Source organism: Lasioglossum baleicum, chromosome 7 (assembly GCF_051020765.1).
Source record: "Lasioglossum baleicum chromosome 7, iyLasBale1, whole genome shotgun sequence".
NCBI classification, from domain to species: Eukaryota; Metazoa; Arthropoda; class Insecta; order Hymenoptera; family Halictidae; genus Lasioglossum; species Lasioglossum baleicum.
The window spans coordinates 16047740-16069259 of NC_134935.1; the positions used below are offsets into that span (position 1 = coordinate 16047740).

The 21520-nt window shown below is 45.2% G+C and overlaps 4 protein-coding genes across 9 annotated transcripts; 2 read left to right on the forward strand and 2 right to left on the reverse strand.

Moving 5' to 3' along the window:
• Positions 1–44: 44 nt before the first annotated feature.
• On the reverse strand, positions 45–11114 carry Klp10a (kinesin-like protein 10A). Of its 6 annotated transcripts, XM_076428313.1 has the most exons (13): positions 10975–11114; positions 9434–9528; positions 9259–9366; positions 8389–8529; positions 7690–7720; positions 6521–6953; positions 5878–6451; positions 5520–5769; positions 5295–5449; positions 5013–5219; positions 4767–4941; positions 2795–2887; positions 45–2057 (listed from the first exon to the last, which is right to left on the reverse strand). In XM_076428313.1, the coding sequence occupies exons 1-13, from the start codon at positions 11039–11041 to the stop codon at positions 1906–1908; spliced, it is 2481 nt and encodes an 826-aa protein (XP_076284428.1). In that variant the 5' UTR covers positions 11042–11114; the 3' UTR covers positions 45–1905. The 6 variants fall into 6 exon arrangements, with proteins under 6 accessions (XP_076284428.1, XP_076284429.1, XP_076284430.1 ...); XM_076428314.1 differs by lacking the exon at positions 2795–2887; XM_076428311.1 differs by lacking the exons at positions 45–2057; positions 2795–2887 and adding an exon at positions 2894–4398 and having other exon boundaries at positions 8413–8529.
• Positions 11115–12515: 1401 nt separating this feature from the next.
• Positions 12516–19098, reverse strand: Hmgs (hydroxymethylglutaryl-CoA synthase). The gene has a single exon (XM_076428359.1). It carries the CDS (start codon positions 19096–19098, stop codon positions 17746–17748), a length of 1353 nt encoding a protein of 450 aa, XP_076284474.1. The 3' UTR covers positions 12516–17745.
• P32 (complement C1q binding protein P32) lies at positions 12574–14532 on the forward strand. Its single transcript, XM_076428366.1, has 5 exons — positions 12574–12787; positions 13236–13386; positions 13461–13663; positions 13881–13969; positions 14213–14532. Exons 1-5 carry the CDS (start codon positions 12574–12576, stop codon positions 14360–14362), a joined length of 807 nt encoding a protein of 268 aa, XP_076284481.1. The 3' UTR covers positions 14363–14532.
• On the forward strand, positions 15263–18377 carry Rab19 (RAS oncogene family member Rab19). Its single transcript, XM_076428372.1, has 5 exons — positions 15263–15472; positions 15770–15854; positions 15935–16033; positions 16108–16265; positions 16337–18377. Exons 1-5 carry the CDS (start codon positions 15263–15265, stop codon positions 16442–16444), a joined length of 660 nt encoding a protein of 219 aa, XP_076284487.1. The 3' UTR covers positions 16445–18377.
• Positions 19099–21520: the final 2422 nt, after the last annotated feature.

A 21520-nucleotide genomic window follows, 5' to 3' on the forward strand; every position in this document is an offset into this window, starting at 1 on the left:
CTACGAAATCTAGATGGTGCTTTGTCGGAGAAAAACACGTAAAGGCAGTTCTGACCATTTGTTTAAGCGAGTTTAGTTTTAATACGTATCATAAGTGAACAGAAACTTTGCGTTCGATACGCCAAACGTTCGAGTCTCTCTCTCTTTCTCACGCACACGCGCTCATACACGCACACACGCATCCACGCACATATGTTCTCTTCCTCCCTCTCTCTCTATACATATACATATATGCGTTGCAACGACGCTGTTACCTATATAAATACATTTCTATAAAAATCATACTTTACCAACAACGCGAATAGACTGTTTACCTTCTCGAGTTTCTTAATATTCGACCTCTTTCTCGCATACCTCCTCTCCTTCCCTTTTTCTACACTCGTTTGATATTTCTCTGACCTCTCTCTCTCTCTTTCTCCGTACTCTGTCCACTTTGTTTTGGACGAGATTGTTCGGAAGAGGGAAAAACTTGTTCGATGGTTCACCGTCGCAAACTAGAACGTCCACGACGATGGACAATCGTCGATTCAGAGTAGCTCCGGTTTCTAAATAAAACTCACTCGCGCGATGTACGAAAAGCGTCGCGGTTATCGGGGAATCCGACGATAAGAAAGAAAGGGTAAAAAAGGCAAAACAAAAAAAAAAAGAGTTGTCTAAAATAATCGTGGAGGCTACTCTAGATCATTGAATCGAATTTTCACGGATCGCGTTCTCGCCACAGGGGTCGATTGGTCGTGGGCTTTCAGCTAAATTAGTATGCGAAGAGGCATCGCTCGCTAACCCTATATTTTTACTTTTCATTGCGACCCCCGCAAAGTTCGTCGCGTTCTAGATTTAAATCTGGATCTGTATCGATCGAAGTTTGTCACAGACGTTCGTTCCCTCGCATTCGGTTAGTCAAACGGCGCAATGGCAAGAAGAATCGGTTAAAGAGCTAGAATAAAAGGTGGTCTCGAGAACGAGGATCGACAGACTCGAATAGAAAATTCGTTCTTGTTAAATTAGTACGACCAGGTCGAGGATAGTGATTCCACCGACGCACCGTGGACAAGCAAGATGCCCGGACGAAAAGCGAACGAGGATTTTTGCATTTGAGAGAGAAAGCTCTAAAAGCATCGAGAGATTTTGGTATCACCGTCTTCTCGGTCTCGTCTTCCTGCGAGACGTTCGCTCGTTTCGCGAATGTCCACATACAATGTAGACTACATACGGTAAACGCGCCGCGTGCCGACCACGAACATAATCAGGTTTCTCGGCGCGTTTTTCGACGGATATGTACGACCGACACCGTAGATGACGGCTACTCCTTCGGAAAGAGTGAAACGCTCGTGCCCATCGAGATCGAGCCATCGGGGGAATGCTCTCGATGCGACTGGACACGCGCGATACGCTCGGACTTTCACGCTCAAAATGTCGCGGGGTGAAAGGCGAAGTAGGCGGGGGATGAACAGAAAAAGAGCGGAGAAACGAAGAAGAAGACGAGGAAATGGGAAGGGAATGGCGACGAATAAGCAAAACGGAGGTAGAACGAAAAAGTAACGACGCACGATGAATGCGGAGCGAAGCAGCGGACGATATTCCGGGTGGTTTAGCTACCGTCGCGGGATCAAAGAGCGAATTGTTGGTCGCATAATATCTGTGTATACGGTGTCTTGTCACGGTGATCTATATTTTGGGAAAGTCTTCTTGGCCGTGCAATCGTTGCCATCCTGTCGAAATTTTCTTGGACTCGATTTTCTTCTCCGTTCGAACAGTCGTTGCCTCACAGTGTTCGCGGTACGCTTTTGCAATCGATTCCACCATGATCTCTCTCTTTCTCCCGTTTCTCTGTTTCTCGGATTTCCCTCCAACCTGCTTAGCCCCTCGCCTCGCGTTCTCTCAGTCGGTTTCGCGATAGAATCCAGCTTAGTTGTGCCGCAAGTTACGAGTTCGCGTCATCTTCTGGCTGATCTGTTCCTCTTGCACCAGCTGTCCACGAAACTGACTCACTTGATCTATTGCGGCGTTCAAGATATCGCGCTGCTGCACCAGTAGTTGTTCCCATTTTTGGGCATACGCTGCAACAGACAAGACGCTTTGAGTGCTCGGCTCCGAGACCTTGATTCTCGGCGATCGTGAGTCGAAAAAGGTTTTAATGAATTTGCGTGAACACTGGCGAGAGAGTTTTGTCGCGAACCGACGCGTCGAACCGTACCGAAACCGTACCGAAGCGAACGGGCGGAAATCGGCGGACGATCGGTAGCGTGCAACACGAAGAGTTCGGACAGGATGAGAACAAGGTGAATAGGAGAGACGGAGGTTATTGCTCCGCCTCATCCGGTTATCGGTTATTCTCTGGCATTAGTGCGAAGGAGACACGATGTACCGTTAGATTACCAATCCACAAAAATAACGTTTATTGAAGGCTATAACAACTGTGCTTCGGATCCCCGTAAATCGATCCAGATTCTCTCGGTCACGCGTGAACAGGACGAACCGAGGAGAATCGGGGATATACATACATATGAAGGTACATATGGAGACTCGGAGATCACGGGGATCGCAGAAATCACGGACGGCAAGAAAAAGGAAGTTGAGCCGTCCGCCAACCTGCTTCGATACCCATTTTTCGTGTACTGGAAGCAATTTCTTATTATTTTTGAGGATTTTTGTATCCGGCTCGATGCTACCGCTTATGTTCGCGGGCAACGACGATTAGTACAGCTGCTTCTAGCGCGAGGATTAAAACAAGAAGCGGCCAATCGATTTGATCGAGATGACTTTTGTGAATGCGAATCGAATGATGGTTTCGTACCGTCGGAAAATTGCATTCTCTCTATCAGACGTCTACGCAACGAGAATCTCCTTGGGTAGGGCGTCTCAAACTTTGCTCTTTTCCGTCTCAAATCTGCAACGGTTCGTGACGTTACGGTGAAAACTTGTCGATCGGTTGGCTCGCCTTACGACTAGTTACAAAGTAATGGTCGTCGCGCGTATCGGTGGAGCGACCAAATCGAGTTGTCTTCCTAAATTGCATATTAAATTTGACTCGTCCTTTGTTTCGTTTTTCTTCTCGTCTCTTATCTTCTCTTCTCAGAGACGTATCGAGAATCGCAACAAGTGGTTTATAACAAATTCTGAACGCTGTGAGCGGAAATATTCGATAGTCGGTGGCAGTAAAAAGCGATCGATCGTTTCGCTAATTCGTCGACTTATGCAGTATACACCTTACAATATTAACAACTGTACGTTAAAGATAAAATACTTCTAAAACTGAACGCGCAGGACACCGCGGCTATGTTATAATGTTACGATAAAGCTATTGGATCTCGTACCGGTTCATTGAGCTTTCTCGTTATTGCTGTCGCGTTTCGTTCACGTAGAGGAAGAAGGCCACGTACGCGGTGGGCAAAAGAGAAAAGAGAAGAAGGTTCTTCACGACCGTTAGAACAAATCTGAAAGCTTCGAGGTAAGATGACTTCCGAGGTAAAAGGCAACGTTTCGACAGAGACGCGTCGCGATCGGTTTCGTCGGTATCGACTACGAACGACGAACGACGACCACGGAAACGAAAATAAAAACGAAAACGGTCTGCTGCTCGAAATCTCGCGTCGTTCTTGTCGTTTCGTGTCTCGGCACTGTGCACCGATTCGTCAATGGTCTCTCCATTGCCGTCAATTGTCGCGCTTTCGTCGCCTCCGATTCGTACGTCAAGTTTCGATTCGTCGTAGCAAACCAATTTCATTTTCTTCGACGGTTTCTCCGTATCGCACGTTTCCAAATTGTAGTTGTAATCGGTACCGCCGTTGTCGTCGTTCCGACGATTCGTCGCGGGAGACTGGCGCGACCAACGAAAAGAATTCCCGTGGCAATCACCGTGGCCAAAATTCAAATACTTTTTCGCGCGATCGTTGAACGTGCCGGACCAGTGATATTTGGCCGGAGTTCTGGTCTTTCTGGACGAGAGTTGCCCACCGTGCGACGTTCGGGTCGCCTTCATTCTCCGAGAAGAGCACTCATTCGACGCGTTTTTTCTCGAAACGCGCGTGGCAATCGGAAACGTCTCATTCGAATAGATGGACGATATTGAGTTGTCGGCGGTTCGAACTGAGACGTCGTTCGATTCGTGGTCGGTATTGTGCGAGCTGGAGTCGCTTTTGTATTCCATTTCGTCCTTCCAAGGGGACTTTAACAAGTCCTTTGTAGCCTTATCAACGATCCTATTTAGCTCGGACCACGAGTAATTGTGCGATGCGACGTAGGTAACTCTGTTCACTGGTACTGGCGTATTTCGAGTGGACGTAGTAGTTGTATCCGTATCCGTATCCGTATCGGTATCCGTAGCAGTCGTCGTTCTGCCGTAATTCCGGTTCCATTTTAACGAGCAGCTCGCATATGCCTTACCTTTACCGCGCGAATCTGTTGCAAAATTTCATAGTCGATCACGCTGTACCCTGATGCCCATATCCGCCTTCCACTCTCTGCCCTCCACCCATTCTTTTTTCTCTGTCACCCACGCTACGAATCATTCGCGTCGACTCGTTCGTCGACGCTCCTCGAAAGAGCAAACGGACTCGCGTAGTAATCGAAAGCCTGCGCGGTACCGATCGATAAAGCTTCCATGCAACAAGGTTCCGCGTTTCGAGCTCGAGCGAGAAAATCTGCCGACGGAAAACTGTTTGCAAGACGGAAACGAAAGTAAAGATAGATAGATAGATAGAGAGACACGCGCGGAAGCGAACGCGAACGTACCGGAGAGACGCGAGGGATTTTACGTTGAACCTTACCTTCTTGATCGTAGTCTACTTCGTGCGTTCCACTGAATATGGTGCGAGTGTCATTGAGAAACTCGGTGGTATTTTCAATGACCATTTTGTGCGTGTCCAAGACTTCCTCTTCGAGCAATTGCAACGCCGACACCGCCTCGTGGAAAGTGTACAGATCCTGAGAGATCTCCCCTTCCTGGAAACGGAATCGGGTTATCGGGGATACCGTAGGCGGCACGTTTACGATTCGAAGCGAATAGGACTCACGTTGAGCGAACGTAGCTGCGCCAGATCGCTGTCCGACAGAACGCTGGTGTTGGATTGCTCCTCGATCGTCGGTTCACGATCTTCATCCGTCGGGGAAACTTTCATTTCGGTTGGATCGGTCGCGGCTAGCTCCTTCACTCGATCCGCGTACCTCAGGGTGTTCAACGAATGCTCGCAAGAACTCATCCCTGGACTGATCATCGCAATCTGCGAACGAGAACGAGGATGAGGACGAATCGTTGTAGAATTAGATGCATTAGAGTGAAAGCAAACGACAATTACCATGCAAGTCTTGGACTTTTCGCCGATGAAACTATCCCTGAGCACTTGAGTCAACTTGCTCGCTCTGAACGGTAAATGCGTGCCCTTGCGACTCAGCGCTCGAATGCACTCCTTCAAAGCCAACAGCGATTTGTTGATTTCCGCGCCCTCCATTCCTGAAAACGAAGGAAACAGTGAGGAGGAACAGGTTCGTCCACGAGGACGCGATCCGTCATTGATACTCACGAGTTTGTCTGTTGGCGGACGATGTATCGGCTCCTCTCTCGTTCCCGGCAAGATCGATCAGGGAGAATTTCCCGTGAACCCTATGGGTGCCCGGCGATCGAGCTATAATCTGAAAGACCGCGTGCGATCGCGAAGAGTTTGAATTTGCGCTCGTTTGGCCGCTCGTTCTGGCACTGTTCCCGTGCTGGATCAGCTTCAGTACTTCGTCGCAAGTTTCGACGACCTTCTCCGTTAATCCGACGATTTGTACCTGCAATTGTCACGAGCAACGTGTCTAGAGACGGTTATCGTTCGGGGAAGCGACTAGGAGAACGTGTGCCGGGGAAAGAGGAAAGGGAAAAGAAGAGAAAGAACAAACCTGCTGTTTCCCGTCTTCCAAGACCCTGAGCTTCTCCTTGTCCGCCAACAGATCGAACACCTTGCCAGAGTAGATCTCGAAGAAGCTGGCGGATATAACTAGGTTCAAGGGCCGATATTTGGCCATCTTGAGGCACTTGAACACGTCCTTGGCGACCATCGCGTATATGCCTTTCTTACAGTCTTGCGTCCTTCCGTTGAAATCGCCGCCCATAGTGTGCGTCTTTCCACTGCCGGTTTGACCGTACGCGAAGCACGTGGCCATCCCACCCTCGAAGATGGTCTGCACCAGCGGCTTCGCGGTGTACTTGTAGACGATCTCGTTGGTGCAGGTCTCGTCGAACGCGTAATCGAACCGAAATATCTGATTCTCCAAGTATTTGGTCAGATCGACTTTGGCCTTCGGCTCGTGAACCACCATTTGATCCTTGCTGGGCACGCTGATCACGTCGACTTCCTTGCGCGTCACCTCTTTCTTGTTCAACGGACGTTTCCTTACGCACACCGTGATCTGATGGTCCTCGACGGAGTCCGTGTCTCGCAACGGTCTGAAGTCTATACTGTTTTGATACTCTCTGCGAACGAGAAAACGAACACGGTCACAAGCCGAAAAGCAGAAGAAGAAGAGATATCGATCGACCTACCTTATCATAGCGAGAAACTCCCAATTAGGATTGCCCGGATCCAAATTCATCATAGCCTCTTTCTCTTCTTTCAGCTCTGCTTGCCTCTGTCTTCTCTCCTCCCTGTTCTTCTTTAATCTCTCTACCTCTTTGACGACATTCGAACGTCTTCCTCGACCATTCTCCACCGCTGTTTGCTGTTGAGTTTGTATCTGTTGTTGTTGCTGCTGCTGTTGTTGTTGCTGTTGTTGCTGCAGCTGCTGCTGCTTCGGTTTGCCCTGCGCGTTTACGTTGAAAGACACTGTAGCGGTTGTAGGCGTCGGCGGTATGTTCTCGAGCTCTCGCCGGGCCGTTAATCCGGTGACCGAATCTCCGTGTCCATTGACGGTCGTAGAAGGCGGCATTATGTTGGTCGGACGACTGGTCTGCCGCGACAATTGCCTGTTGGAGCCCGCTGCAAACGATACGTTAACCACGAGATCTTTCAGCGGACGCGAGCGATCGAACGAATCTCTTATCCTCGGTCCGGGTCTCGAAATTAAACGAAACGCGACGTTACCGTGTTCGGCGCTTGACGGCGATGACCGCGCGTCCTCCCCGCTTCCGTCATCTACGTTGGTTACTCTATTCTTTTTCCCGAAACAGTAGCTCAACGGATCGAATTTCATGACGAACGACGGCTATCGCGACGACCTCGCTTCGTCTCGCCTCGCTTCACCTCCACGGATCGATTCCAAGACAAAGGCGAAGGCAAAGGCAAAAAGCGAAGACAAAGACAAAGCCGATACCGAAACAAATCGAAAGTGAACAAAGGGTACCGCGTGAAAAGGAAAGGTTCGCAAGAGCCAGCACGTGATCGCGTAAAGTTTGTCACCATCAAGGTCCTTGCCCTTGCGCTCTTGTGCATGTGCCGCGAAAACGTCGATAGTCCGAAGCGAGAGCCACGAACCCCGTCCTCGTACTCGAACAGACTGTCCGCTTAGGCTGGTTCGATGCGGACATGCACCGCGTGTTAACGGCACATGCTCGCCAACAACTCGGCGAGTCGAAAAATCGATGCTCGGTGAACGCGCGCGACGCGAGCAGCTCGGCGTTATCGCTTTTCTTGTTGGAAATCGAACGATCGTAGGCGATTCCGAGGGAGAAGTTTTTGGGACGCATAGTGCGGCGTTTGCACCCGCGCAACGTACCTTTCACTGGAATCGACGGCTTCGTAGAATGCTGGAAAAGAAATACAAAAACGTATTGTAAAGATGCAGAGACAATGCGGTGGCGTGGTAAAGCTTAGCGTACCGCGATCGAACAGCGTTGGAATAGACACGCTCGAAATCCGCGTTCTCGCCAGGCGAACGCGACTCGAGGTCGACGGTACGACGAGTCGAATAATATCGACGACGCGAGACACGCGGAAACGATCGAAACCACGGTCAAACTATTCGACTAAGCCGATCGAGAAGAAAACGAACGGCGACAGGCTGTGGTAGAAATAAAGTTCGAGGATCCGAACGCGCGCAACGGATAGATACGTTTCTAGTTCTGTCGGCGACGAGAGTTCCTCGATTCACGGCTCGCGCATAATCGAGCACGATCGATGTTACTGGGGTGGAAAGAAAATGCGATGCAATGCAATGCGATGCGCTGCGGTGTGGTGCGGTGCGGTGCAGTTCGGTGGAGTGCGGTGCGGTGCGATGCGATGTTGTACAGCGTGTCCGCGGTTCGCGCGATCGAGCGGTTCGGATCCTCGGTGATCCAGGAGTGGGAAGCGAGAAGCGGAAAAAAAACGAAGAACGAGAAACGAACACAGAGAATAAAGAACAACAAAAAACGGGAAATAAGGAAAGGAGAGTGGAGGACAAGAGTTTAGCGCGGAGCGTGGGATCCGCGTTTACCGAAAGAGTAGACGTGACTCGTACAGGAAGCGTTGCGGACGCAAGGCCGTTTCTTGTCGCGTGACCGCCGTGTCGTCCAAGGGAGCCCTCCTCGTGGTTTTCCGACTCGTCCATCCCCTCGTCCTCGTCGCCGGAAGAATCCTGCGCGTGTCGTGAAGATCGTTTTTTTTCCGCGCATCAACAACAACCGCGAAACCCGACTCGTCGCCCACCCGGCCCGGAACGGAATCGCGCGGATCGATGTTGTTGGATCGAGATGGATCGAGATGGTTTTTGAGGTGGATATCGAGGTGGATCAACAAGTGGAGGTGTGATCCGGACGAAACGCCGACGGACATTTCCGATATAGCGGCCGCGACGAAGATGCGAGGTCGCGTTAGGATTCGATCGGTTTTTTTGGAGAGGATTCCGAGGTCGTTGATGATCCATCGTCGACCCAAGTCCGAGATAATGAGCAGCGTCCATGGAGGAAAAAAGATGTTAACGTGTTAGTAGCGGGAACGACGAGACAACGAAACGTCGAGGTCAAGGTCGACGCCGACGAGCGCACGGGGCTTCGTCGGTGCAGTCGTCGCGCCGCCCACGCGCGCTTTCTCGGACGAATCAAAACGCGGAATCGCAAATCACGAATGACGAATCGCGAGTCTCGACTCTCAGATCGAAGAAAAAGTTTCGCGCGAGAGGGTGCGAAGATGGCGAAACTATACGCCGAACGAGCGACCGGAAAATCGAATGAACCGGACGATCGAGTCGCCGGAAAAATCCAATCGTCGCGACGCGTCACAGCGAGATCGGAGAATGGCGAAGCGGTCTTCCCGCGAAGCGTCGCGCGGCTGGCTGTCTCCAATCTGATCGAGAGCCTGTACGTACCCTAGCTCTGGAGGACACGACGGCGTTGTTGATCTGCGGCGGCGGCGGCGCCATCGCCTTCGGGATCGCCAGCTCGGGATTCAGCGCGAGTATCGCGTCGATGTCCACCTGCAAAATTCATCGAGAAAGATACTTTAGCCGAATCCTTGAGATCGTTTACCGATCTCGTCGTTACCTCTTTTCCTTTGGTTTCTCCTCGCTCGAACCATTCTACGGTGACGGACCGTTGTTCCCAATTCACGCCGGAAACGACAGCCGAGTGGACGCGACCTGTAACAAATAACGTCCGATTGGTGTTAGCAAACGCGTGACCCTTTTCCCTTGTGCATTGCACCTGGGCCCTTGTCCTTGCCAATCGATCATGTCCACGATCGAGTCGATCCGACGAATCTTGAGAAAAACCGATCCCGGGTGACGCAAGATCGGATAAGATATAAGGTAAGGTTCGCCGCGGTAGGAATCTTACGACTCGGACGTCCTTATAAGGATGCGGCGCCCACGCTCGCGTGTCGCGCCAATCACGCGCACTCGCTTTCGGGCAAGGACGAGCGAGGAGCGCGACAAGAATCCTTCTTCGTCGACGCGCGACGTTAGGCCGATCGTTTCCTCGGCTATGAAAATCCGTACGCATCGCGTCCCGGCCACTTGTTGCGTTGCGTTTCGACCGTACCCCTCTTACGCAACGTGTGTTTCGTGGTAGTAACGGTCGCGAACGAAGAAGGGGTCGGCGATTTCGGTGTTCTCCGGGCGCGATCGAATCCGCTCCCTCTCCGCGTACGGTTTCCTCGACGCTGTCTATCGATCGCGAACCGGTTAACACTGGTGTTTGCCCTCTCGGTTGGTCGGGCAGAGTAGAATCGTGCCCGAGTCGGTTCTATTTGCGTCGTTCGAATTCGAGTTTGCGATCGACGACGCGTGGCCCGAAAAAAGATCTCGAGGCACGCGAACCGCCGTTTCTAGACATGAAATTGACTCGCACGGAAATCTGGAGCGTGTAAGAGAAGCGCGATCAATGACTCGAGGAATACGAGTTTCGTTCTGGTCTCGTTGCACGCGGATACCGTGCACACAAGGTGAAAGGATATCTTTGTCGCCCCGAGATCTCCGAGCGCGCTCCTCCTCTTCCAGCTAAACCGATTCTCCCGGCGGAATCGCACCGCGCCGCTGCAATGCCACGGTACACACCGCAACGCGCCAATTTGAAACGAGAAACAAAAGGAGAAAACAAATATGGCGCGGCGAAACGTTCCCGATCTCGCAGCAAGGGCGATACATACATATGTAAATCGACGGGGTAAACAAACAGGTGTGCGTGGACGCGACCAGTAAATTGGTAGGTCGGGCGACGCGGGCAACGGATACGAATCACCGTGTTACGGATATGGTTTCGAGCGTGCGTTCTCTCGGGAAACCGGTCCGAGCCGCGCGTTTCCGTGAGCCGTTGCTCGTCGCGCGACCCACGCACCGATCTTAGCAAATGTTCGTTTAAGGCCGAGAATACGCGAGGTATACCCCGGTCCCCCCGCTGACTAGGTTAGGTATGCGCGAGGGCTAGATTAGGTCGCATCATACGTTTGTCATACTACCCGTACGAATGGGAGAAATCCTCGTCCCGTCCCGTCCCGTTTCGTTGCGTTCCGTCTGGTTTTGGTGACCGATCGGTCGCTCAGGGTAATTTCTAAAAATACCTAGGTTGCGGTGCGCGAATCTACTCACCGTCCGTCCTCTTGATATTAATGTTGTATCCGGTTTGGATGTCGCACATGCTGTGATCCATGGTCATTTAGTATACGTTCTCGCGCCACCTCACGTAGCCACCACCGTGCAATAGCCGACTGTTCACCGGGTAACCGAACGAGCACGATATATCGCGATAAACGCGAGAAAGAGAGATGGCGTTTGTTCGCGAGCGTTCCGAATCTGACCGTTGACAGTTACGGGTTCGCTCGTATTCAAAATCGCGCGGCGATGCGTCGCGTTGGCTCAGCCTCCACTGGCACTGGCACTGGTTTAGCCTCGTTCTCGTTCTCGTCCTCGGCCACGATCTCGTTCTCGTCTCCTCGTCCTCGTCCTCGAGGGGTTTCGCTCGATCCTCGTCGTCGTGGTCGTTCCCGTGGAACAGACCGTTCCTGTCCTTCGTATCGTCCCCTTTGTCCTGGTCGCGGTCGGGCTCGCGGTCGCTGTCGCAGGGGCTGCCGCAGTTGCAGTTGCAGTTGCAGTTGCAATCGTAGTCGCGATCGTTGCCCGTCTTGTCCTGTACAGTCTCGTGCCGCCGTTGTAGATATTTCGCGCGAGGGACGTCGTCTCGTCTCGTACCGTCCCGTTTCGCTTCGTCTCGTACCGTCTCGTTGCCGAGTATCCAAGGCACGCCCGTTTTGCGAATTTCTTCGAGCGATGGCCCTCTTGTCGCGCACGACAACGCTTCTCCTCTTTGCCAATCTACCCGCACGTCCGAATCAACCCGCGACAACACGAAATCACATCCGGATGGTCGCCGAATTTGACAAACGAGATGTTTCCGGAATTTTTTGCCGGGACACTGCGTCCGTTATTGACAACGAAAAGACTGCGAGCGCCAACTTTCGGTCGAACAGTCGACCGACACGACATCTGTCAACTCGTCCGTCTCTCTTCACGAAAAATCGCATCTGACGGACATCTGTTGGTCTGCGAATAGAACGACCTGTGTCGCCTCGCCTCGCTCGGTATCATTTTCGAGACTTCGTTCCCGAATATCGGGAGATCGGTTCGTCTCAAAAATTTCGCTGTTTTCAAACGTCCTCTAGGACATATTGCGGCTAGAGTATGAAACATTAGAACCAGCAACGCTATCTCGTTGGTACAGAAGGTCACTGACGAGATTATCATCAAATATTACATTCTCCAGCGAACGTATTCGAATTAGAATATGGCTCAGACTATTTAATATTGTTTTAAAATATCATTAAATTAATATGAAAATTTATATCTAATTTTGTATATACTTATAGACCCGGCTTCACATATACAAACATAAACATGCCTTGTTCAGAGCCTTGTTCCCAGATTACAGCGTCTACCAGATGACGGATGTGGGCAAATTGCTATGTTGAGATCCAGTTGAGATCTGATCCAGGCTAAAAATTAGACTAGAGGCAGCACTGTACCGAGAACAGCGAAACCCCGGGCATGGACACTCTCTGTCTGCTTTGGAAAGTTTATGTGTTCGATGACGTACTCATTCTTCTGTCCTCGTGCTGATCTCTGATGCGAAGCCATTTTGTAACCATTACCGGCTAACTCGTGGTGACTATTTTCCTCAACGAAACAAGTAAAATGAACGGTATCATCAGAAACACGTTGCGATCAACGGCAATCAGGAATCTTCTATCGTCGGCCACTAGTACGGGAATCGCGAAAAATCAGTTGCGGACGTTATGGAAAATATCCTCGCGACAAACCGAGCTCACGGCTTTCGCCTCGCAAAACATGTTAAAACATCGGCATGTTCTTTGCAATTGTTGCAATTGCAGAAGCACGCACACCAAAGGTATACCCATGCTTTCTTGCGTTTTAGTATTGTCAATGATTGGCTACAATAATAAAATATATTTTATCGATTCGATCACTCAGTATAGGAATATATATACGAATACTTTTAGCAACAAATGTATAACTACTTGTGGAAAACTTTATGTGAGAACTATAACGAACGAACTATTTATACGAATTCATTAAAATTAACTGTTACCAAGAAATTTGCTATACATCAAATGGCCCAACAACTGTGGTGCAATAAAATAAAATCGTTCATGACGAAATACTTCGTCGAATTGATACCAATTTAGTAATAATTAAACTATAGAAGACTAACTAAAAAGCTATTTATACAGACAAAGCTTTTCTGTGTACAATCCTGATCTCAGTCATGTTATAATCGCTGAGTCACCTTGTATATTAATTATTTGTTTCTGTATAAAAAACTATACTCTTTTTAGCTGAAAAGGAACTGGTAGAATTCCTGGCGGAAGAGATCGTAGCGGAGAAGAAGGCTCAAAAGTTGAAAACTATTCCCACCGAGCTTGATGGTTTCAAAGTGTCTCTCAATGGTGCGGATGTTAATCTAGAAAAGAAACAAGACAATGAAACGTAAGGAAAATTCAATTAAATGGTTCTTAGGACAAAGTATATCCTCAACTTCAACAAAATAATTTCTGATTCAGGATTAATATCTCATTCAACATAAACCACACCGTGGACTCTGAGGCAGAACCAGAACTTGACATGAATAGCAATAGCCCAGACATTGGTGAAATGAAAAGTAAACCCAACTTCACAGTAGATATAAAGAGAGGAAACCAGACTCTTGGGTTCATCTGCTCGTTCAACAGTGAGCCTGGTGCATCTGGTGCTAACGATAATTATAGTAAGTGTAATTGGGTTCTATTTATAGAATAGAAATGCTTTATTTTTAGCCTTTCAGCCATAAAAAAGGACTCTGTTTACAATTCCTGCTAACTCTCACATCCTTCTGCACAGCTATCTTTCTCTGTAATCTTTTCTTTCCTTTTCCTCCCAGGTTCTATTTATAACGTACAAGATCTCTGTTTGTACACAAATTTTACAGAATTATTTGGTTTCAGACGATGTCTTTGGCATAGATGAGATCACTCTGTACGAAGGCGAGCACAGCGACAAAGTGTACGCGGTAGCTGGTGAAATTATTGACGGGGTAAGCTAATCTCTATTCGTTTTACTCCAAAGAGTTGAGTACAAAATGGGGCATCCGATAACCATTTTGAATATTAATCTTTGGAAAAGTAATGCATTCTCTTTTTTTCTTCTGATTTTTATTGTACTCTAGAAAATCGAAGTTAGAGAACGTAACAAATAAATTTATCTGGACTCTTAATACATATTTTGATTGAAATACGTATCATTTTTATATTTATTCATATAATATTTATGCTTTCAGTATCTGTACGATTTGTTGATGAACTACCTGGAAGAGAAGGGTGTTTCAAACGAGTTCGCAGAGAAAATGATCGAGCTTAGTACGAACTACGAACATACGGCGTATGTTAGTTTACTAGAAGGACTTTCAAAGTTCACGTCCGGAAAATAAGCAACCCCAGTCACCGAAATTCCCATTGTAATTTTAATTGTTCAGCGATAGAATATATACTTGTTTAAGATCCTCTTTATAATAAATGTATGTGCTATGTTCATGTACAGGTTCCATTGCATTCAATAATTCTAGCATTATTTCAAATAAAGATAGTTAACAAATTACAATGTTCTCGTAGTTACATTTAAACGATCAACGAACACAACAAATTTGTCGATTTACATAACCTCTTCGTTATATAACGTTGAATTCCCAGAGCCAAGAATAGGATTTAAAACTGTCCTATCTAAATTATTATCGTCGCTATGCTTTAAAAAGTTTAATGAGAGGGCGGTTGCCTATGTCTGAATCATAAAATGGCATTATCAATTGTTTAGTTCATTCTGCTAAAAATTGCTACACTGGACGTTATTCATTTTCTTAGAGATATCCACACGTAATCACGATTTAGTTGAAGAATTATAATAGTTTCTGAGCAGACTTGTTCTGAGATTTCGAAAGTTATACAAAAAAATTGCTTTTTATTGAATGAGTAAACACAAAACGGAAAGATTTTTCCGGAAATAAGTACCGGATTTTATGCTATTCTGACAAAAACGATGAGATCATTCAAGAAAAAAGAATAATGCGCTTGCGAATGATCCAACTGATTTTTAGTTTGCATAGAGATCCGAAATAAGTGCCGCGCTGTACGTGTTGGCGAATAGTAATTAAATCGTCCGCGAGGCGTGCTCTATCTTTTCGTCTGTGACTGTACTAAGTGTACCCGATTCACCAATCAGACACGCATGCTTTCTGCACGCAAACTTTCCAGTTCTGCACAGTAAGCCTAAATGCGCGGACGTATGTAGAAGAGCGTCATCGATTCCGCGAACTGTGTCGACAATTCAGAACGAAATGTCGAATCGCGATCCGGATAATTTGATGACTACGAACGACGAGAGTTTTGACTACCTGTTCAAGATCGTTCTAATCGGTGACTGTGGCACAGGGAAAACATGTTTCGTGCAAAGATTTCGATTCGGAACATTCAACGAAACACACGGAAGCACGATCGGCGTAGACTTTTCCATGAAAACCGTGCTGATCGATGACAAGAAAGTCAAGGTAAGCTTGCTCAATCCATGCTCGCGATCAGGTGTTATGGGATGTCGTCGATACTAACACGATTTAATCTAACAGCAACCTAAAACAATCACGCTTTTATCCCGCAAACAGAAGAAACAAGAGCATACATTTTGCGTTAGAAACACGTTTTACCTGTTGTAAAGAGCCTTGCACAGAACGCTTGTCACAATCGGCCAACTATGACGATCTATATTATTAACACACTCGTAACAAGAGGGTTACCATTATCCCGATTGTTTCGATGAATAATTCAGAGTTGTTTCGTCAACATTGTAGTTGCAAATATGGGACACAGCGGGTCAAGAGAGATTTCGTACGATACGTCAGAGTTACTACAGATCGGCCAATGGTGTTATTGTAGGTATGTAACAGCTGATTTAATAATTCATAAAAATCTTATTCGGTCGAACCATTTTAATTAATTACGCCTGTATATTTTAGTCTACGACATTACGAAAAGATCGACTTTCTTAAGTTTACAACATTGGGTCGAGGAAGTGCGAAGGTATACTTCGTCGCATGTGTTGTTAGTGTTAGTGGGTAAGATAAGCTTTCCGTTTTGCATAGAATTAAAAATATTTGTTTACGCTGTATGCATATATATAATACTTCAGGTAATAGATGCGATTTAGAACATTTACGAGAGGTTGAGAAAGAAGAGGCAGAAGCTCTACGTCAGTATCTTCCCGAAGTTTTACAAGTAGTGGAAACATCAGCCAAAGAAAACACCAATATAGATTTCGTATTCTTTTACTTGGCATCCGAGCTTAAAGTGAGTTAACAATTCTTCGAAGATAAGTTAGACTAGATAAAAATGTAAAATATACATTCACCTATTTTTAGAGAAGGCACGAGAATCGACAAATAAGTACTAAGGAAGACGAAGTTGTTAGACTTGGCGCAGGAAGGAAATTGTCTTCTTGTTCTGGTTGCTCCTACAAGATATTTTAAATAATGGCTCTCTAACAAATGACTACTGCATAATTTCGAAGTTCAAATTTGTATATAATAAGGGGAAAAAGTACAATATTTTTGTAAAAGTTCAAAAAAGATGTGATACTCAACACTAACTTTTTATAGAAGTACAAGAGAGAGGGTAATATATTATTGAAGACTATAGATCATTCCCTGCCTGAAATTACACATGACAAGTTATACTCATAAATTATTGCTGTGTAGTTACAGTTTTATCACAGATTTTCGATGGAGTATTAAAGACATCTGTAAATATAAACTCATAGATTTTATATACATATATACATACATGTATATATAACGAATCTCTAAATAAACACTTAATATATTAATATATTTTTTTAGGTGAATATTTCACTATTCTACAATGTTTTAATATCATTATATTATTGATTTTATCGCAATAAAACTTCAGCAGATGGATTGAATAATAGCGATTATTTATTAACATCTTCCTGAATACTTAATTGATATACTCCATTAGCTTTTTATGTTTTACAGTCTTGTCGCGTTTCGATATCTGTGTATATAGTACAGTATATATATATATATATATATATATATATATATATATATATATATACACACATATATTTGATTATAACATTCCTGAACGTTAAAAATATTTCGCCTCTGAAGCACGCTTTTTAAGGCAGTTCTGGTAGCACCGTGATACAATAAATAAGGATATTGTAAGAACAATACGTAGTCAGGGTTTTTCTTTTTATACAAAGTAGTTTTCTCTTGTTTTTAGTTTACATTAGTATGATACATGTTTTTATTTGTGTAATGTTTCCATAATAATAAAGCACACTGATTTCGATATTTTTCTTTTTTACTAAAAATATAAAATATACATAATAAATAGATTGAAAAATGTACATAACAAACAAATGTATAAAACAAATTCTTGTTGTAAGAATAACATTCGTACCGTTCGTACTCTTTATATTCTCTTGTATAATTGTATCTTCTTTACATGTATATTAAAAATAATTTATTTAGTAACTTCTGTATCTATAAAATAATTTAAAAGTTAAACATATATACGGTCATATTAACTTAGTGCTCGTATCAATACAAAATCATAGTGTATCTTGGCACTAAGGAAATATTGATTTAACAGTAAACGTTCTTAGATTGCATAGAGAAACATTGTTATGCACCGTATGGAACTTCTTTTTCTCTCAGTGATGCTGGAGGCCCCAGATGATTCCTTTGTTACCATGTTAAGTAAATTATCTAACAGTTAGCTAAACATTCGAAACTATCGAGTCTCATACCCTCTTGTAAGTCCTTCTGTATTTCTCGTCTATTTGTTCGAGGTAATATGTTCCCGGGAACATACTAGAAACGCTGCTCTTAGGACTGAACGGTGCGCTATGGCAATTTTGTTGTCTCCACTCCAATACCTTTGTGTAATCTATGGGAGAAACTTTTTCACGAGCGTCCAGTTGAGTCTTTATATATGAAAGAGACGAAACAAGTTGTGCTAACTTGGACTCGTCTTTTGTTATCGTTATCGAATACATAGTGGAACAAAGACCCGAACCATAGGAAAACAATCCAACTTTAGATCCTGCTAGCTCTTTTACAGGTTTACTAACCAGTAAGGAAGCTAATCCACAATATACGGAAGGAGTGTACATATTCCCTACTTGATTCGATATAAGCAACGACGGCAGCGTTTTCTTTTCGAAGGCTGCTTTACTTATAGTTGTAAACGCTTTTTCGATGTCTCTATTGGAATAAGTGTCTTCGCGCTTCATGTCATGGAATTTGACTAAGTCTGGATATTGTTCAGCCGCTCTGTTCTTAGGCACGTTCAAGAAATCATTATAAGCTAATCTGGCGAACGATTTCTGTACCAGTTTACCGTACGGCGAGTGAAACAATACCGCGTCGAAGCTATCTAAACTTATATTCTCCTTGTACTTTTTCTTGACCTTGTCACAATAAGTCTGATAACACTTATCCACAGCATTGAGGTAGCATTTGATCGACAATTGTCCATCCACGATAGGATACTCCGAATTCAGATCGGGTTTATAGAAATCATACGCATGTTCCATATAGGACGATCTTGTCCCACGGTCGAGTATTATCGAAGCATCTGGACCGACAACCATTGCAATAGCTCCGGCACCGCCAGTCGGTCTAGCAGCTCCAGGAGCGTACACGGCATTGTCAGCTGCGACGACTAAAGCTATCCTGCCATCCCACGCGCTGCTCTCTACCCAAGACACTGCATTAAATAGGGCAGCGGTACCTCCGTAACAGGCATTCGTAGAGTCTACTCCTTCTATGTCTGCGTTGCCATGCGGTTGAAATAACTGCATAAGGACAGACTTTACCGACTTGCTCTTGTCTAATATCGTTTCCGTTCCGACCTCTAATCTGCCCACATCTTTTGGTTTAATGCCGTACCTATCCATTAACCGGTGCACCACCGTCAAACACAACGAGTTAATATCCTCACGATCGTTGCAGAAGCCCATCTTGGACTGCCCCAGTCCAATGGTGTACTTTCCAGCAGTTACTCCATCGAACTGCTCCAGCTCCGTTTGCTCGACGTATTGAGCAGGGAAGTATACTTCCATCGCCTTGATACCGACGTCTTTCGGCCACATGATGCCTCGTTTTTCCTGATATTCTTCTCCGTGTAATCCTCGTCAATTGTCCCAGGCGATGTTCCTCTCGTGCGGCTGCTAAAAGTGTATATTCATGACTAGACTGCAGATTTGGGGCATTTATAAGACAAATGAATATGCGAAATTTAAAGCAGTGGACACGTTAACAAGATTTAGGGGGAACGTATTAGGAGGCAGTAGCTTAACGAGATAATTCAAAGAAGAAAGAAATTTTGAAATTTCAATCAGTCAAGACACGTTTTATTTAGCATAAAGATCCGCAGTTTATTCATGACAATACGCAGGAACAACTGCGAACGTGTTTGGAGAATGATACACGTGACACCGGTTGATCGAATAAAGCAGTCGAAAATTTTTGTCGGGTTTATGTAATGGTCCACTGGTGGCAATAGATAACGGTGACAGCACCGAACAGAACGGACAGGCTATCAGCGAATAGTTTGCTCGGAATTAATTCTGCTTTCGTCGGGTTCGTACCTTTCAGTCAGGAAAAATGTGTGCTTCGAGGGCAGCGGACGGGCCACTACTAGAGGCAAGCCCGGCGGTGAATTCAGGTTAGAAGTGAAACTCGACAGGTGAAAATTACGGTCACCGATTCGCTTCCTATCGCGTGCTCACAAGATCCTCTGCTCTTCCTTTCCCGCTCGTCGGACTTGTCCGACTAAATCAGCCTTCCGAGGACGCAAACTTACAAACTAACGTTCCATGTGCAAATGCTGCTCGCCGGACTGCCGCCACTTATTCAACCAGCCACCGGATCGTTTTGGAGGGGATAACAAATTCGTTTGATTGTGTTCGCGGCTTACGGTTCCATTATGCAGGCCGCGTCAGAAAGGTTCGGTGAAATATTTTTACAATTTCATTTATACGGACGTTTTTCCTGTCCTTCAATTTTAAATGCTATGCAGCATACGTAATATTTTTGGCAGAAACAACAATTGATGCGAACGAACATGAACGGCGTGTATCCAGAGCTGGGTGAGGTTTGGAGAAAATATGTTTTAAATAATCATTTCAGTTTCCGCAAATGGAATAGTTTTATTTTGGTCATTTAAAACATAATATTTCTTGACGCTGAAAATATGAGATAGCAATAATATTTTCGAACTCGACTTTCTCGAAACCGAGGCGCCAAATGAAAATATTTGTAGAAATAATATTTGATCATTACAAATAAGTGGACAGCGGATCTTTATGCAAAGTAAAAATTTTCCACCGGAATCGCAACAAATGGAGTGACATACAAATTTATTTTTTTCTTTCTCAATATGTTTAGCAGGTTGAAAATAATATAACAGTATTTTTAAATTCTTCTAATGTTTTCACTGTTTTAAGTTACACCTACTCATTTTTCCCATAAATGCATAAAATCCGCTGTCTACAAATAAGGGACAGAATTAATTAAAATAAATAAAATTCTTCTAACGAATGAAATACACATATATTATTTTTAAAAGTCCAGCTCTGGTTAAATCGGTTTCTCTGTTCAACATGTTCAACTATGTTCTATGTATTCAAATTATCGAACATTTCGCTCTCTTCGAGATATAAGTATTTGACTGGGTTGGTCAAATTGGAAATATCCACATACTTGAGGGCCCATAAAAATGCCTTTACACGACGGGTATTCTGGGAGAAATCTGGCCGACGAACGTACCGTTTTTCATCGGGGGTTTCTCATGAGAAATAATTATAGATTTGTGTGTACAAGTTGGACCACGGGTGCGCGTTTGACGTAACATGTAACGGTACTAATGAAAATAAGCAAGCATAGTACGGAATGAATTTTCGTGAAAGCGAACGGTACCACCTTGGATGGAAGCGAACACGTGTGCCTCCGGATGCCAGTGATGGAATTAATCGTTAGATAGAGAGCTACGAGAAAATTTCACTTTTAATCCTGGTCCTGCTCACACTTGCGTCACACTTATTTTTTTCACCTTTTTACAATCTAACATTGAAAACACACCACTATATGCATGCATGCACGAATCCGACCAATAGGAATTATCATGCGCTCTACGTAATTTATTACACAGATTTACATAATTTTTCGTAACGATTCGACCGGGTCAAGTGTATAACATTAACACTAGGGGGTACCGAGCACTAAAAATGTTTTGCAATGTAATTGAAAAATAGCAGGGAGTATTACAATTTTGCGGGATTTTTATTGTATGCATTTATGTAACAATTAAAATAAATAATATGAAGTAGGTCATTCAACGTATGTGGTCAATCCGTTGAAAATACGGAATAGTGATAATAGCAATTACGTTTGAAAATGGTGATTTGAGACAACAAAAGAAAAATGGTAATTATATATACTTAACGAGTTCTGTACTATTATCGGTAACATTTAAAGGGACTTTCAGAGTTATCAGATTGGATGGAAATATAT